Source organism: Balaenoptera ricei, chromosome 1 (assembly GCF_028023285.1).
Source record: "Balaenoptera ricei isolate mBalRic1 chromosome 1, mBalRic1.hap2, whole genome shotgun sequence".
Classification (NCBI taxonomy): Eukaryota; Metazoa; Chordata; class Mammalia; order Artiodactyla; family Balaenopteridae; genus Balaenoptera; species Balaenoptera ricei.
Window position 1 is genome coordinate 37580756 of NC_082639.1, and position 18924 is coordinate 37599679.

General features: G+C 44.3%; 1 protein-coding gene across 2 annotated transcripts in view; it reads right to left on the reverse strand.

Moving 5' to 3' along the window:
* TESK2 (testis associated actin remodelling kinase 2) overlaps nucleotides 1-18924 on the reverse strand; it is a 130804-nt gene that overhangs the window by 2545 nt on the left and 109335 nt on the right. The window contains exons 5-9 of one of the 2 annotated variants that reach the window (XM_059921487.1): nucleotides 11163-11309; nucleotides 1223-1305; nucleotides 912-996; nucleotides 571-654; nucleotides 271-357 (exon numbers count right to left, since the gene is read on the reverse strand). In XM_059921487.1, coding sequence (XP_059777470.1) covers nucleotides 271-357; nucleotides 571-654; nucleotides 912-996; nucleotides 1223-1305; nucleotides 11163-11309 — 486 coding nt within the window. The remainder of the gene's footprint in view (nucleotides 1-270; nucleotides 358-570; nucleotides 655-911; nucleotides 997-1222; nucleotides 1306-11162; nucleotides 11310-18924) is intronic. The other variant, XM_059921495.1, reaches the window with a different exon arrangement.

An 18924-nucleotide genomic window follows, 5' to 3' on the forward strand; every position in this document is an offset into this window, starting at 1 on the left:
TCTGACCAGAGCTCCATCAATATCTAAGGCAAGGGGTAGTAGGTCTACACTACAAGCTGAGGACAGGATAATACAAAGCAATTTTCCTTTCCTTGGTCCAAGGCTCTGGACCAGAGTCTGGCAGGCCTAAAGGAGGGAATGTGGGCACTGTCACTCATCAGTGAAAAACAGGTCCCTGTAAGGCTAATTAGCAGCCTCTCCCTAAAGTCCTAACCAGGTGAACAGGGTTCAGCCAGCCCCAACAAAAGCCAGGAGGAAAAAGATACTCACATTACAACAGTTGAAGGTGAGCTGCAGAAAGTCTGGGGGACAGTCTCCCACCATGTGCTGGAAAGCGTCATAGTCCAGCCCGAAATTCTGTGGATGGGTATGGAGGGGAAGGACCAGGGGACATTGGTAGCCAGGTCATGAATCCCTCCACCCATCCTGGCCTGCTCAGGAGAGTCTGGGAACTGCCCCAGAGAAGTAACCACAGACTAAGTTCCAGCAACTCCACCCAAGAAAAAAACAATTCCATGGCCTCAAAAGCAGCCCCATCCCAGTGGCACTGATCCCCATCCTGGAGCTCACCTCTGTTCGGGGAAGATAGTCTGGATCAGCCTGTATGCGGGCGATGATCTCACAGAGGATGATACCATAAGAGAACACGTCCGCCTGGTGGGAATTGAGATCTCAGTTTCCCTCTCAATGGGGTGAGAGGTGGGGTTTCTGCCCCTCATGTCCACTAGCCCAGGCCTGGGCCCTATTGTCCATATTTCATTCAATTCATTCACTAGGCAGCTGACAGGTACCAGCCCTGTTTCTGGCACGAAGGATGTAGATCCTCACCCCATACATGAAGTGTGACTCAGGACACTTTCTGCTAAGAATGGATTCTACAGAGAACCAGACCTTGGGGTCCCCAGACTCACCTTTTCATTGTAGGGCTCATCTCGGAGAACCTCGGGTGCCATCCAGAAGGGTGAGCCCACCACAGCCAGCTTCTCACTCCCCATGCTGTGGGGTGAGATTACATGGAAAATGAGCTTGCCACTGGCAGGTGCAATGAGATATCTGACCACTGGGAATTCCTCTCCCCCAAGGATGGGCACACACTAGAATTGACTGAATTTAGGGAGCTGAGGTTGGGCTGTGACCAAGTCCTGGCCGCTGAGGAGGAAGCTGGAGTCTTCCCTTTGCCTCAGTCCCTTCTGTGACCCCAGCACCCATTAAGGCTACCCACCTGACATCAGGGATCTTCTCAGCCAGGCCAAAGTCACCTACCACTGCAGAGTAACCATTCTCATCCCTCTTTATCAGGCAGTTCTAGGGTTCCCAAAAAAGAAGACAATGTGGCTCAGAAGTGGGACCAGCCAGCCATAGACTTTACCACCACCCCTCCCTGCCACAGGGCACCTTGTCCTCTGCTCCTTGGTGAAACCACACTCTTGGGCTGACCCCCGTGGTCAGACTTGGGGGCTCTGATAGCCATGTGAGATGAGTTAGGCCTGGATCTTTGGTGGCTGCCCTAGGACTATATCATGCTCCAAACAAATATTTATCTTACTTTCTATGTGCTAGGCATGGTTCTAAGTGTCTGAGATACCTCAATGAACAGAAACCCTTGTCCTCTTGGAGCTTACAATCTAGTGGAGGAAGACAGGCTATCATCAGGCCCCTGGCCTCCCTTCATCCTTCCCTCAGAACACAGAGACCCAAGGCCAGGTCTGATCTTGCCAAGTAATGTAAGCACAGGACAAGTGCCCAAGCCTACACCAACTTTCACTGCCCACAAGATCACAACCAACCTCTTCTCTGGCGTTAAAATTCCATGATCTCTGGGACTTCCCTGGTGGCGCAGTGGTTAAGAATCTGCCTGCCAATGCAGGGGACACAGGTTCGATCCCTGGTCCGGGAAGATCCCAAATGCCGTGGAGCAACTAAGCCCGTGAGCCGCAACTACTGAGCCCATGTGCTGCAACTACTGAAGCCCGCACACCTAGAGCCCATGCTCCGCAACAAGAGAAGCCACCGCAATGAGAAGCCTGTGCACCACAACGAAGAGTAGCCCCTGCTCGTCACAACTAGAGAAAGCCCGTGCACAGCAACGAAGACCCAACGCAGCCAAAGAAAAAAATTCCATGATTTGGCTCTAACCAACCAGCTACCAACCTCCCCGTGCCTTGGTGCCCCTATGTACACATCTTCATCCAAACTTGTAACAGACAAGCTTGATTTGGGAAGCCTGAACAGGTCCTGCAAACCTTTGCCTTTGCTTATACTGTTCCCTTCCATTTGGAATGTTCTTCCAATTCTTTTCACCTCAGAAAATTTTGTGTTTTAAGACAAGCTTACCTTTCCAGTCCTGACCTCTCCAGCTCTCACCTTCATCTCTCTCTCATCTCAACTCCCTTAACCCCTCTGTGCCACTCCCTCTTACAGCCTAGCAGAGGCCATCAGCTCCTCAGGAGCAAGTTTAGGTTTGGGCCTGCCTTCCTCACAGTATTCAATTCATGAGAGAGGCTCAGGACAAGCTCATTGAACAAATGCTGCTATCTCCAGAGAAAGGATGACCCACCCAAGTGACGTGAAAATAAACACAAAGCAGCAACAAACTCTCCCCAAATAGCTGTGTTCAAAATGGCCCTATACCACTCTGGCTCAGGAGGCAACTCACTCCACCCACCTTCCTCCAGAGGCAGCAGGGAGCAGGGATCCTTGGCTCCCATGGACATTTCTGGGGCCAGCAAGGCCCTATATCACCAAACCAGCCCTCCCTCTTCCTTGCCTTGGCGTCCAGTTGCCAAGGCATTGCCAAGTCACCTGCTTACTCCACATCAGGTACAAATTAGTCCCTTACTCTGGCTTTGATGTGATCACACTATTCTCTCTTTCCCTGAGTTGGAAGGGAAATGTGATTTCATGTAATGTGATTTCATTACATCCTCTCCTACCCTTGATTCCTGGCAGACATAAGTGTCTCTGGCTTCTAAGCAGGACCATCCTTGTGCTTGTCCTGGCTTTGGCCCTCCCATCAGTCCACTGGCTCAGCACTCCGCCACCCCCACCCCAGCTCCCTGACTTTACTGTCTGTGAGAAGACAGGCTCTAGGCCAGCTTCTCTATTAGACAGTCAAAGCCTAGGCTGTTGGGCACTGGCTTGTGAGGCAGTGGCACCTCAGATCTGTCACTTATTTTTCTCCCCTCCTCCTCCTCTTTCACCAGCAACTCAGGTTCCTGTCTCCAAGGCTCAGTCTGAAGTCCTATTTACTATTTGCTTTATAGCCCTCAGAAACAACCCTGTTAAATTCAGCTTAGATTCAGCAAGTAAGGAACAGAACAGGACCACAGTATACTGCCCTTGTCAAAGCTGTTCAGTTTCTGCCCCATCTTCACATTCATGGAGACCTCTTGTTCACTCATTATAAACCACCCATCCAGAAGGAAGTGACTTCATAGTAGCTTCTCTGAGCAGCTAAGAAATGACTACAGCAGGGATGATCAAGGCCCTACAACATGGGGCAAGCCTGCCTAGTCCGGTCTGCCTCTGGTCTGGAGTGTGACCACTGCCTCTCTTAAAAGCTTCCCCACAGCCAACAGCTGGGCATTAGAGCCAAAGACAGAGAAGGAATACTGAAAACCAAAAGAGCAAACTTTAGGAGTCTGTATCTGAGGCGAGAAGGAAAATGGAGAGCAACTCTGACCAGGATTAGTTCCTATAGGGTTTTTCAATAAACTCCTGAGCCTGCCCTTAGTGGGGCCTGGGCTAGTGAAGTTTGGCTGGCAACACTTGCTGTTTTTAGTTCCTTATCTCCCATTCCTTCCTCACTGGCTTCTGCTGGAAGTGTTCTCACTGAGGATCCCCATGAGTTCTGTGGCATTAAGCTCAGTAGACAAAATCAGTCCTTTTATTACTTGATCTTGCTGCTGTTGACATTGCTGATTATTTTCTTCAGCACTTTTACATATGATTCAGGAATCATATTAGTACTGGGCATGCAGAGACTAAGCCGTTGCAGTCCTGGAGCTAACAGACTAGCCATTAGAGGCTAGTTACAGGCTATTCTTGTTCCTTTTGAATCTTCTCTCCTGGCTTCTGTGACACTATGGATTTCTTCCTCCACCTTTACACACTCCAATGCAGGCCCTAATGAGGATGATGGTCTCAGGGTTCTATCTTGGGCCTACAGCTTGTGCTCTATTGTGGAGGCTATTCCACATTTCTTTTCTAATTACCACCTCTGTGCTGATGACTCCCAAATGTATATCCTCAGCACTGACCTTTATCCTCAAGCTTCAGCTTTGCACATCTCATCTATTTCTGGACATCTCCTCCTGGATTATTCACACTGAACTCCATACATGCAAACTTGAACTCATCTTTTTTCCCCCAAAACTAAAACTCTAGCTATATTTTTATGTCAACTGGCACTGCCATTGTCCACCCAGTTTGCTAAGCTAGAAACTTGAGATTCAGCCTAGACTTTTTACTCTTACTCCAAGTAATTTTAGCTTCTAAATGTTTTTCAAATCGGTCCCTCCCTCTTCATCCCCACTACTATTACCCTAGTTCACATCCTCCCCTGAATACTGCAATATTCCAACTGGTCTCTGTGGCTTGGGCCAGGCTTGATCTCCATAATCCACCTCCCTCATTTCTGCCAGCATGATCTCTGTAAAATGCAAATCTGTGTTACTCCCCTACTTAAAAGCTGGCAATGACATATTGTATGATTCCATTATATGAAACGTCCAGAATAAGCAAATCCATAGAAACTGATAAAAGATTAGTGATTGCCAAATGCTGAAGGGAGAGGAGAACAGGGCATGGGGTTTTCCTTTTGGAGTGATGAAAAGTTTTGAAATTAGTTAGTGGTGATTACTGAATATACTAAAAACTACTGAAATGTATACTTTGCAAGGGTGAATTTTATTTTATGTAATATCTCAAAAAAGCTGTTACTTTAAAAAAGCCACAATGGTTCTTCATTTCCTATCTAGAAGATAAAATCCAATTAGATAGTATATGATCAGACTCCTCTCTTTTCAATTCTTATCCCCTACCACTTCAGCCTCACAGTCTGCACATCAGACCATTTATGCCTCTATGCCTTTGTTTATGCAGTCTGGTCTGGTCTGGAATATAACCCCCCTCCACACACACAATACTTACTAAGCAGAATTCAATTTTCAAGATTCAGCTCAAGCATCACCTTCTCCAAGAAGTCTTCTCTGTACCCTCAGGCTGGGTTAAATATCCTTTTTCAAAGCACCCTATGCTTCTCCTCTCTCTAACCCTAGCATTTGAGATATTATAATGAAAGTATCTGTTTCTATAGCCCCTTCCTATAGCTATAGACTGTAAGCTATAGACTATAAGCTTTAGCAAAGCAGGGATGTCTTAAGAGGGAAGTGGCCTAGAGGAAGTGGCCTAGAGAATATTTCCTAGCCCCTTGGGCAAGGGACAGATTGTCTACTTCTGTCTGTGTGGTACCTTAAGAATTACAAAACATTTTTCATAAACATAATCCAAGTGATTCAAACAACACTGTCAGGTAGGCAGATCTGAGATTTTTACATTTAAGATGAGAAAAGTGTAGCTTACAACTATAAGTGGTAAAGACACAGGTCTCCTGATTCTAAAGGGATCCCTCCTAATGATTTTGGCCTCTCCAGAGGAACTGGCTGAAAAGCTTTCCACTAGAGACAGCAAGGCCATGGCAGGAACAATGTAGTCTTAACATAGCAAAAGGGGGCTTCCCTGGTGGCGCAGTGGTTGAGAGTCTGCCTGCTGGTGCAGGGGACACGGGTTCGAGCCCTGGTCTGGGAAGATCCCACATGCCGCGGAGCAACTGGGCCCGTGAGCCACAACTACTGAGTCTGCGCGTCTGGAGCCTGTGCTCCGCAACAGGAGAGGCCATGATAGTGAGAGGCCCGCGCACCGCGATGAGGAGTGGCCCCCGCTTGCCGCAACTGGAGGGGGCCCTCGCACAGAAACGAAGACCCAACACAACCAAAAATAAATAAATTAATTAAAAAAAAAAAAAAAAGATAGCAAAAGGGGCCAGGGCCCATGGAGAAGGCAGCACTGTTTGTGCAGGCAATACAATAAGACCCCTTCATCTGGGATGCTAGCCCCTACCTCCAACGTTGGTTAATCCAAGGGCACCTAGTGTAATGCTTGCATTTCTCACCCGACTTGGACATGGCCCCAGTACAGACTATTTGACTACAGAGTACAAAATATGAAGCTCAGACCACTGTGGGGTTCTGAAGAAGCCAGACTAATTTTCAGGCTGTGTGGGATACAAAGTCCACTAAACAGAGGATGAAGAATGCTTTATTCAAAAGTATGCCTGGAATAAGCAGCAGACATAAGAAAGGCCCAGTCAGACTTCCCTGAGGCGACAGGTGACCTTTTCGGGTTCAAAGAGGGGCCCAGGCACTGCTGCTTCCTGGCTCCCGTTCTTCTTTGTCCTACTCCTATTATAATACATCACACCGTAGCAGAGAGACTTACATGTTTGCCTCGTCAAGGGCAGGGAATGATTCCATTTATCTCTGTATCTCTAACCTAGCACAGACACACAGAAAGAACTTAGCAAAAGTTTGTTATATGAAAGCCTGGATAGATGACTGAAGCTTCTTTCAAAAGCAGGTGAAAAGGCATACACTAATCATACATTCGACTCTCCATAATGGGGACTGAGCTGACAAGACTCAAAAGGTGGCCATGAATGCATTTCTGGAAGCCAACACAAATCCTTCAGAACTGGGCCAGAGTAGACACCTAAGAGCAGATCCTGAGGCCTCCTAGAACAGCTGCACAGTCAGTATTGGCACTGAATAAAACCACCTGAGCGGAGAAATGCCAAGCCCATTTGTGAGTGTTAGCTCTAAGCTAAAGATATTTCTAGAACAACAAAAAAAAGGCTTTCCATGTGCCAACACCTCTCTCCACTTATCACCAACAAATTCACCCATAAACCCACTTAGAAAGAAAGTACTGATTCTACATCTCAAGAAGGGTTAAAAGTTTCTTTTCATACCACAGGGAGATCAGAGACTGAATTGCCCTCCTAAATGTCCCAGAGACGGCTGCAGTCCAAGTCTCAAAAGATTATCTGGTTTGCTGTAATGTGTCCCATCCTTTCCCTTCCCCTCCATCCCACCATGTGATCCCCTCTCTTTTCTGTAATTCTTGGGAAATAATCTACTCACATATCTGTCTCTCCAACTTGACTAAGAGCCCAGGGATGGTACAGATTGCATTCTAGTAATTTCTATGTCCTCTAGTAGCACAGTATAAATGGTTCCCAAAGGCTGTTGATGGTTCTCTTTATAAAAAATGACTACAGGGTGCCCTAATACACACTCTCTACCTCCCCCCAGCATTCAACTTTGTTTCTAATTCATGCTCTCTTCAGACTCTGAAAATTGGCATTTTCTGTTCCTAGTTGTGGGGTTCCTAGCCTAAGATCACAGCTAGATAGGCTTTTCACTCTAGTGGAATGGCCAGAGTGGATTCTTTGGAGTTAAAAACAAAAAACAAAAAAACATTCCCACCCCCCAAAAAACCCAAAACAAACAAACTAACTAACGAAAACCCAGCAACCAAGAAGAGAGGTACAATACATAATTCACACTCCTAGGGGAAATCCAAAAAGACTAGTGGTGCTTGCCTGATCCTGGGCAGTAACAGTATTAAGCAGAAAGAAACTGCTCTCCCAGCTGCCCCTAAGAGCCAAGGCTCACGTACAGTTGTACCAGCCACTCCTAGCCTGTGTGTGGCTGTTGCCACTTCTTGATGGAGCTCAAGAATGGAATGTTTTTAAAGCCACACTGCATCACACTTGCTTCTAAGTAAATCATCAGCACCGCAATAATTACAAAATTAGACAGAACAGCTATATCTGACAGACTCTTCACTCTTGAAAACAGTATTGCAGTAACCACTGATGTGTGAATCCTACAAAGGCAATACTGCTTTCAATAGGCACTCTGATTGGAAACCAGTGATCCTCTTTGCCGCTACCATAGGCTCAGGATCATTTGGAAAAAGGCATGTGCTTCTCTCTATCCTGGTATACCTAGCTGGAACACGCTCCTACTACTTTAAATCCCTCCTGTTAGCTCTGGCCTGAAAAGCCCGGACTGATCACTCCTATGAGGTCAATAGACTGGGGACACTAAGGACCCACGAGCACTGAGGTCATTTAAAGAGGTGGGACAAAACTGGGTGTGGGACTCAAAATCTCAGTTCTCAAGCAGATGTTTTGGCCTCTGTGCCATCAAGCACATTTTCTGAAAGAGGGCCAGGAAGCCCCTACTCTGACAGGCTCTATATGTTAGGTGCTAGGAATAAAAAGGTGAATATGAGCGGCATTTGAGAAACTCATGTGTTGGTGGGAGACACGGACACAACAGAACCATCAAATAATAGGAAGTGTACACGCTAGAATATAAGTAAACCTTTTATTGTCCTTAAAGAAATCAAACTCAGACCCAAGGTGGACAATAAGGAGATAATTTGGAAATTTCAAAGCCCTACTCTGTCCCTTTAGACTTCTCCCTTGGGCTTCTCATTCTTATGGTCACTGTCACCATCACACAGGTCTCCTGGGTGGGGCTGCTCTGGTCTAGGTGGGGACACACAAACTTCTCCTTAATCTCTGCAACACTATGAAGATAAAACATTTAGACAAAACTTTACCAAAAGCTCAGGGATGATAAAAAGGGCAATGAAGTTTTTCTTCAACTTGAGATTCCCTAGAGTGTACTTCCGAGCCTGTCTCCAGGTTGCAAAGTCATTTGTTCTCACCACCCCCTAAAGTTCAGACCCAAGAAAGTACAGCCCAGTGATACCAGGGAGTTCTTTCTCCTAAATTCCTAGTTTCTCATCTCAAGCCAACTGACATGGGAATACCCACTCCCTATTAGGAAAACCAAAGGACAGTGGTCTTACCCTATAGTTCCAAAAAGGTTAGTCATTTTTACAATACATACACTATGACAATCCCAGACAGAATCACACTTGGACACTAGCACAATGGGACAAAGTGTTTTGGGGGCACTGAAGAGAATATGATGAGTTCTTAGGAACTCATTGGTAGTGGAGGACTTTCCTCCAGAAAGCCTAGCTACCCTAGCCTAGTGATCTTTCTTTTGTCTGAAAAACTATAGTCTATAGCTGAACACTCAATTATAAAATGCTATGAACTATTCTTCAGTTATTTCCCAACAAGACTACCTCTGGTCAGAAATTATCTTTTTCAAATATCCCTTCATTCATGGTACCAGGCACCGGAGACACTCATGTAGGTGCACAGGAAATACCTGTGTGACTGACAGATAACTTGCCATGGCCTCCCTCCACCTTAGAAGAAATGATGCTCTCTGAGTAGGAAGCAACAATTTGATTTTTTTTTTTTTTTACTTATTTTATTTATTTATTTTTAGCTGCGTTGGGTCTTTGTTGCTGCACGCAGGCTTTCTCTAGTTGCAATGAGCTGGGGCTACTCTTCGTTGCGGTGCACGGGCTTCTCATTGTGGTGGCTTCTCTTGTTGCAGAGCATGGGCTCTAGGCACGCAGGCTTCAGTAGTTGTGGCACGAGGGCTCAGCAGTTGTGGCTCACAGGCTCTAGAGTGCAGGCTCAGTAGTTGTGGCGCACGGGCTTAGTTGCTCCGCGGCATGTGGGATCTTTCCGGACCAGGGCTCGAACCTGTGTCCCCTGCCTTGGCAGGCGGATTCTTAACCACTGCGCCACCAGGGAAGCCCCAGCAACTTGATTTTAGTTGCATGCCTAAGGTGAGAGTATACTACCAACTTAAGGCAGTATCTAAGTTGATACAACCCCACCCATTTGCCTGGAACAAGTGCAGTTTTCTAAGTTTTGAGTTTCTAAAACATTCTAAGGAAGGAGAAAAGTCTGAGGAAAGGAAATGATACCACCTTCCAGGTCCCAGCTGTCCAACTGTCCAGTCCTTGCTTATACCAATGAAGATAAAGGACTCCTCACAACTAGGTCTCAGCTGGTCACCAGATTCCACCTGCCAGTCTTAGTGCTCCTTCAGTAACAGTGCAGCTGACTACAAATGGCCCTGCCACACCTAGGGGCCCTACAAGCACCTCCCCAAAGCTATTTTCTGTGTAGTACTCACAAACCAATGGCCAGGGTCCCTCGAGGACAGTACTGCTGTTTGGAACACCAGAACCATTCTAATGTGAGGTAGCCAGAGACTCACTGCTCTAGGTCTTATTGGCTCTGACAGCACAGCCTGCTTTTGTTCCCTTCGCAAACTTTTTCTTATAACAGGCTCCCATACCCCTCATCCATGACAGAAGGGCTGTAGGAGTATGTGTATGCATGTGCGTGTGTGTGCATATGTATGTGTTGAGGGTGCAGAATGAAATAACAGCTATTCTTGGGCAGGTACAAAACTTCTATAATACCTCCCTAGAAGACTTTAAATCAGCTCTTGGACAGAAGTTATATTAGATGATTTATAGTTCCCATATCAATGATCAAACAGTACTATTTTATATAAGCCTTGTCACGTGATGTCCTGTGCTACTTGGCCCTGAGGTGTCTGCCTTGTAGTATGGCCAACTTCCTCTAAAAGCAACTCTTTTCTAACCTGGTCACACAGCAATTTGGACAGCAAGAGAATACTACAGAGACCAGCTGACACCAAAGAGGAACTGGCAGGATGGCAGAAACTCAATCACACAGAAAGAAAATGGGTCAGTACATTATGGCTTTCAAAACCTACACTCAAGTGACTAAAAATCACAGAACTCCTGCTGGAGGCCATGGGAGAAAACACTAAGAGACAGGCTCCCACATTACCTTGACTGCTGTCACTCCTATAGGGCAAGAACCTCTTAAGTGTCCTCATGCCATCTACTCCTGCAACACACATTCAGGACCTGAAGCCAAGAGTGAAGGTTCTCAAGATGTATGTGTTGCCAGACTCAGCAATGAAAGGTACCCACTGTGAGCCGAGATTGGCTTTCTAAGGACTAGGTGTACATAGTAATAAGTTGTATCCTCTGTGACTGAATGTTGAATTTATAAGAGATCTCCATCATTCTCAAGCACATTAATGACTGGTTTCTTAACACAGTTTTCTTGGTAATGGAAGACAGTGTCTCAAAGAGTAGTGCATGTAAAGCCTTCGTACCTTAGATGTGAGGTCCCGATGGAAAATGCCTTTGAAGTGAAGGTAGCTGAGGCCCACTGCTATGTCATAAGCCAGTTTCACCCTCACAGTCCAGGGCAAATGCAGGTTACTGTCTAGCAACTGTTCCAGGTTTCCAGAGTTGATATACTGCAAAACAGAAGGAAAACCCAGCTACCATTTGTCAGGAATGCTTAGGATGGTGGTGAAACCACTAGAGAGTAGACACCTAGAAGATAGAGACTGTATTTTTTTTTTTGAAGTTACTGAGGGCTTATTCTGCATCCAGGCACTATGGTAGGTGCTGCACCTTCCTTTGAGAAGATCACAATCTATTAAGGGATATATAGACAAACAATATAACGTAGTAAATGCTAAAAGATGGCTTTATATAGGTACGACAGCACTGTGCAGCACAGAGGATAAAGTTACTAACTCAGTCTAGGCATGTCAGAGAAAGCTGCACAAAGGAAATAAAGGAGTCCAAAGGATGACTTGGGGGAGCAGGAAAGAAAGTCCACACAGAGGGAGCCGCATACGTAAAGTTATAGGTGAAGAGCATGGTGTATTCAGGAAACTAATTTACTCAATACGGTCAGAGTGCATGAGAGGAGAGGCAGGTGAGACTGATATGCTTTGCTAAGGTATATGGACTTTATCCTGTCTATAAGGAACAAAAGAAGCCTTTTAAGCAAAAGAGCAACATGTTCATATTTGTTTTTTAAAGAAAAGATTATTTTAGCAATGGTATGATAGATGGATTAGAGTGGAGAATACGGAGAAGGGAAAATAGGTTAGGAGATTATTGCGATAATCCTGGTGAAAGAAGAATGCCTGAGTTAAGGCAATAGTGGAGGCACTGGAATAGAGCAAGATTCAAGATTTAGATGGCAAAGTCAAAAAAAACTTGATGAATGCTGGATGGGGGGGATAAGGGCAATGAAAAGCTCCTAGGTTGATCGCAGGCTACTGGTCCCTGGGTGCCATTATTAAATATCCAGAATACAGGGAGAGGAGCAGGTTTTTAGAAGAGGCAATGTTAAAAGATAGTGAGTTCAAGTAGGACATGTTGGGTTTAAGGACATGTGGAGATGTCCTATACAGAGTCAGTTTGAAGTTTAGGAGCAAAGTCTGGGCTAGAGACTAACATTTAGGAGGCAATGACATTGAGCTGAAGTAGTCACTGAGGCTAAGGAATGTATGGAACTGCCCAGGGGTTAACATGTAAGGTGGGAAATTACCAGAATCCCAAGCAACTGTAGCATTTAAAGGAGTAGGCAGAGGAAGAAGAAGCAAGCAAGAATGTCACCACAGAAGCCAAAGGAGGAAAACATTCCAAAGAGGAAATGACCAATAGTATCAAATGCTATAGATCAAGTAAGATGAGCCTGAAAAGTGTCTACTGAATTTGCAACTGAGAATTCACTGGCAACCATGGCCAGAGCAGTTTCAGTAAAGTGGTTAAGACCAGAGTAAGATCAAAGTGAATTGAGGAGTGAGTAGGAGATAAGGCTAAGGGGAAACGACATGAAGATGTACTCTTTCAAGAAATTTGGCTGTTCGTCATTCCTACATACCCATGAAGAGCTGCTTTGCCCTTTTTTTTAAAGAGCCAATAAGCCTATTTATATAGAGATAATAAATAATAATAACAAAAATAGCAGCAGCAGCTGCAGCTAATATTTATTTACTTGGTACTTGCTTTGTGCCAGGCACTACTCTGAGAACTTTCCATTAATTACATCACTTAATCTTCATATAACCCTAAGGTAAGTGTACTATTATTCTCATTTTACAAAAGGCATTTAGAGGTTAAGCAGCTTGCTCAAGGTTACCCAATTATTAAGCAGCAGAGCCAGGGTTCAAACTCAGGCAGTCTGGCTCCAGAGTTCATGCTCTACCCTTACATTACATTGGAGAGCCATGGTGTCTGGGTACAGAGAGCCTCATGCAGTACAGGAGCTCAAAATTTTTTGCCAATTAAATTCATGAATTTATTCAAACCTTACATGATGTATTATCTCCCTCCTCTTTCCAAGGGAGAAAAAGGGGCAAATTCCTCTAAGCCTAAAATTAAGCTCTTAATACTTTTTTGGAGTGGGGGTGATATTGAATTTACAAAAGACTAGGGAACCTAATGGGATAGAAGGCAAGAAATCTGAATTTTAGGGACTTCCCTGGTGGTGCAGTGGATAAGACTCCACGCTCCCAACGCAGGGGGCCCGGGTTCTATCCCTGGTCAAGGAACTAGATCCCACGTGCCTGCCGCAACTAAGAGTTTGCATGCCACAGCTAAGGAGCCCGTGAGTTGCAACTAAGGAGCCCTGGAGCCACAACTAAGGAGCCCACATGCTGCAACTAAGGAGCCTGCGAGCCACAACTGAGGAGCCCTGGAGCCACAACTAAGGAGCCCACCTGCCACAACTAAGACCCAGTGCAACCAAATTAAAAAAAAAAAAAAAAATATATATATATATATATATATATGTACACACACACACACACATTTTAAAATCTGAATTTTAGTCCAAGTCTGACTCAACAGCCATTTTACTTTGGACAAATCAACTAATAAGGCTACCCTTCAGTTTTCCCACATAAAAAGTAGGTATGATAACCCATGATCCATATACCTCACAATGTTATTATAAGAATGGAATACAAATACATGAAAGTGCTAAGAAAAAAATATAAGTTCCATATAATGAGATCTTCTGATGTGGTAACATAAGCACCAAAAAGAACCAGTTGGGGGCAGCACGATGCAGCACTTCAGATCCTTGGATGAAGTGGATCAGGTCTGGCAAGGCAGAGAGAATGGCTAAAGATACGCCAAACTTCTCAAAAGGGAAACCTGTTGATCTGCTTCATCTTGCTTGATAATCCAGCTTTGGAAATCTCAAAACGAGGCATAACGACAGCATTAGCATAGTGCCCTCGTCTCTTCACTCTAGTTGAATCTGTTCACAGTTTATGTCTGAGGTGCTCATTTGCTAAAAAGAAACTGAACTTGCAAATTCCAAGCTATATGGGGGCAATGAAGCTGACAGCTAAACATGCAGACAAATTTCTTTAGCTCTGAGAGTGAAAAAGATATGAAGAGGTGGTGGTTCACTTCTTTGGCGTGGTGACAGTGTGACATGGAAGGCCTGACTTTGGGAGCCACTCAGGCTTCCTCCTGAGGGCCAGGCAGAAAAGACTGGTGAAAAGCCTGTATGTGTATTCTCTGTGGGCCAGGCTAAGCCAGAGACTCTTGATTCTGGTTCAGAGAAACACATGTTTATTACTCTGTCCAGTCATGTCTCTGAAAACCTGAGAAATCCACAGACCAAGCCACAGGGTGGAGAGCAGAGGAGAGAGGTGAGACAAGGTGAGGAACCACACTGGCTAGTGGGCTCTGACTTTTCCTGGCAAGATGGAAAAAGCACAAACCAGATCCAGAGAGGAAAACCAAATGGAATTTATTGTTACAACCCACTTCTCTTGCCTGCCTTTGGTGAATACTTTGGTGGAGCTGATAAGCCTCTGGGCCCTCAGAAACCACAACTTCTCAATGTCTCAAGACCTTTGCATGTATGAGGAAAGGAAGTTTGAGATCTGCCAAGAAGGAAGATTTCTAAGTTGCTACACTGTGTGCCCATTAGTCGGAATGTCCACTTCCCTATAAGCAACTCCCTGTGCAGACTCAGCTGGTGTGTGTTCTGAACAAATCCCTCTGTGGGAAGCAGAGGCAAGAACAACTGTTCCAGCACATTCAGCTTTCCGGGCTGGGGATAACAGCTGCTTTGCTTTCATTTTCTTCCAGACCACTCCCTTGGGAGCTCTACAAAACCACCTAAGGCACTGGCAACACATTTAAATACCTACTAGAGAGAGAAGATTTTACAACTTTTATTGTTGTTCTTTTAAACTTTCAAGTTCAGAAAACTATAGTATCAGCCAATCAAATGTGTTATAGGTACTTCAATACCTCTAAGTGACTGTTCCCCAACTTTACCTACACCAAAACCTCTCCTCTTCATGGTCTAATAAAATGTTAGCGTTTCTGCCATTTCATTTGTGTTTGATACTTGATTTTATTAAAGACTCTTTTCTTAGAAGGCACTCAGTAAACAAATGTGTGTTTGGTGACTAAACAATATTACTATGTATGTAAGAAATCATATGCCAACACCCTAGAAAATCATCAAAGGGACGGGTAAGTGGACACTTAATTCTCCACTCAGAAATATCAATTCAGGGAATTCCCTTGCCGTCCAGTGGCACTTTCATTGCCATGGGCCCAGGTTCAATCCCTGGTTGCCGGGGAACTAAGATCCCACAAGCCTCACGGTGTGGCCAAAAAAAAAAAAAAAGGAATATCAATTCAGGTTATTTCTACAAAGATTTATTAAGCGCTCCTCCCATTCCTGTCACCCCCTTATGAGAGTAAGAACCTGTCCATTTACATCAACATTATATCTCCCAGTGATTGGAAGAGTCCCAACCACATAGTAAATGTAGGTATGTAAACACTCAGTTTACACCTTAAAGAAGTTCAATGAAATACACATAGGTAACTAAATAATACTAATAACCCTTTAGCAGAGGTAAATACTTGGGTATGAAAGTAGATACTGAGGAGTTTAGAAAGTTTCAGAGAAAAAGTAACACCTGAGTTGGATCCTAAAAAGATAGTTAAGAGTTGTCTAGGCTGAGAGTATGGTTCTTCCGACATACACCCTATAGGCTCTGACAGTACCATTCAGACACAGACAGACACATAAACATGCCCATACAAAGAATATTCTGGAGCAGGACTAGGCAATACTTACCTCTCCCTGAAGTAACATTCACTACACCCAGGGCTCCTGTTCTCAATTCTTGCTGATTCTCACCATAACCTCACCCAATCATAACCAGTCAGAAGAACAAGGCAAACGGTTACCTTTTTTTTTTTAACTTTGAATTATCAATGTACTGATACCTGTAATCAAACAAACATCTATGAACAGTGGTTCAAAGACATATTCGGAGAGGTTCTGAAGAAAACATCAACTGTAAGAATTATTGTACCTTTTTTGAAGAATCTACCCAAATAGCCTAGAGCTAGGGCACTTACCCAAGGCAGATAAATGTGCTGCCATCCAACTAACAGAGATCATTTGCTGCCACTTAATTAGCACAGTTGTCCTGAGGTAGACCCATTCATCTATCCATCCACCTACACAAACACTGAAAACCTACTACATAAAAACATAAAACTAAGTGGGGCGAGTCCCTGCCCTTAGTTCACAGTCTAGTCTAGTCGAGTTCACAGTCCAGTAGAGATGACATATAATCAACTAACAATTTTTTTTCATACAGGACAATGATCAGACATGCTTCACAGAAATATCATTCTAACAGTAATGTAAAAACTGTACGGAAAGGTCAAGAATTGAGGCTGGGAGAACAGTTAGGAGGCTTCTGGAATCATCCAGGTGAGAAGTAACAAAGGCCTGAGAAAGACAATGGCAGCAAGAATGGAAAGGAGGTTAATATCTGAAGACATCTCAGAGGTAGAACCAATATGATTTGGTATTTAATCAAAGGTAGGGAATAATTAAAAGAGATACGGTATACAAAGTATGTCTAGCACAGTGCTTAGCTCACAGTACACAACTCATTCTCCCCACTATCAATATCTAATCATCATCATCCCTCCCCTAGGTTATGCCATTAGCTTTCTAACTAGTCTTCTTTTCCCCTTCTTTATTTTTTTTTTTTTTTAATATTTTCTGTACCTCTTAGGGTTGTGATTTTTTTTTTTTAATATTTATTTATTTATGGCTGTGTTGGGTCTTTGTTTCTGTGCGAGGGCTTTCTCTAGTTGTGGCAAGTGGGGGCCACTCTTCATCGCGGTGCACAGGCCTCTCACTATCGCGGCCTCTCTTGTTGCGGAGCACAGGCTCCAGACGCGCAGGCTCAGCAATTGTGGCTCACGGGCCTAGTTGCTCGGCGGCATGTGGGATCTTCCCAGACCAGGGCTCGAACCCGTGTCCCCTGCATTGGCAGGCAGATTCTCAACCACTGCGCCACCAGGGAAGCCCCTTTTCCCCTTCTTACATCTTGAACAGACTTAGCTCTCATTCCAATCCATTTTCCTTAATACAGCCAAGATTAACCTTCTAAAATGCCAACTGAAGCCACTCCCTTGTTAAAATTATTCACTGATGCCCTATTACTCTTAGGATAAAATCCACAATCCTTAGCATGGCATACAAAGTCTTTCACTCCTGCTTATAAGGGTCTGACCCCTCCTTACTTGCACGTTTGTGCACATTGCTGGTCCCTTTACCTGGAATACCTTCCCCCACATAGGCCTGGCTAACCACCCATTGAGGATTCAGATCTGTTTCCTGGAAGCCCATATATAGGGTTGGGAGTAAAAAAGACATTTTATGCATAAGGAACACAAAGATAAAGTGCAGAGATTAGTAGTTATTCCTTTTTGTTTTTCTTTCCCTGCATAAAATATAAGTAGGGGAGAAGGGATAAAGCTAAAAAGTAAAGCTGGGCAGTACATTATAGTGGTGAAGCCCACAAACTGCAGAGTTAGACTGCCTAGGATTGAACCTCATCTCTGACTAGTTGTGTGACCCTGGGTTAGTTACTCTTTAACATTCATCTATAAAATGGGAATAATAATAGAACCTAATCCATAGAATTATGAAGATTTAATGAACTGATGTGTAGAATGCTTAGAACAATGTCAAAGGAAGTTCTCAATATGTTAGTTGTTATTATTGCTATTATTATTATATTTATTGTTAGTGTAGAAGTTCTGTAACACCAAGATGAAACATCTATAGTTAACTTAGCAGATCATGGGGACCACTAAAGGTTTATAGGTAAAGGTATAATATAATCTATTGTGTGTTGAACTATGTCTCCCAAAAAGATAGGCTCAATTCCTAACCCCTGGTACCTGTGAATGTGACCTTATTTGAAAATAAGGTCTTTGCAGATGTAATCAAGTAAGATGAGGTCCTATTGGAGTAAGGTGGATCCTTAATCCAGTATCTTAACAAAAAGAGGAGAGGAGACACAGACATACAAGGAGAATGTCATGTATCGATGGAGGCAAAGGTTTGAGTGATGCATCTGTAAGCCAAGGAACACCAAGAGAAACTAGGAAGAAGCAAGGCAGGATCTTCCCCTAGAGCCTTCAGAGAAAGCAAGACCCTGCCAACATTTTGATTTCAGACTTCTAGCTTTCAGAACTATGAGGGAATAAATTTCTGTCTTTATAAGCCACTCACATTGTGGTGCTTTGTTATGGCAGCCCTAGGAAACTAATACATGACCAAAACTACATTTTAGAAAGCTCATGGTGGTAGCAGGATAGAGGAGGAGCTAGAGGGAGGTTTGAAGGGTACTGCATCAGTCCAGATGAGAGACGACCAAATGCCTGACTTAGAATGCTATCATAGGCATGAAAAAGTGGGCTAGAGTTAGAATAAGCAGAGGTAGAATCTAAAGGATTCAGCAACTGAGTGGTAGATATGAGAACTGAGGAAAAAGAGTCAAAGGCAACTCAGAGATTCCAAATAGATGTGTTGAGAGAAACAAGGGGAAGAGATCCTACAATCTTATATACCAAAAGTAAGTCAGAAGCCCATCAGAAACCAGCATCAATGCCAAATAGCCAAATCAGTGGCTTGTCAAACCTCTTCTCTGGATGGGCCCTCTGCAGAGGAGGGCCTGGGCCCCGACCTAGTTTTCACTGAAGCCCAACAATGCC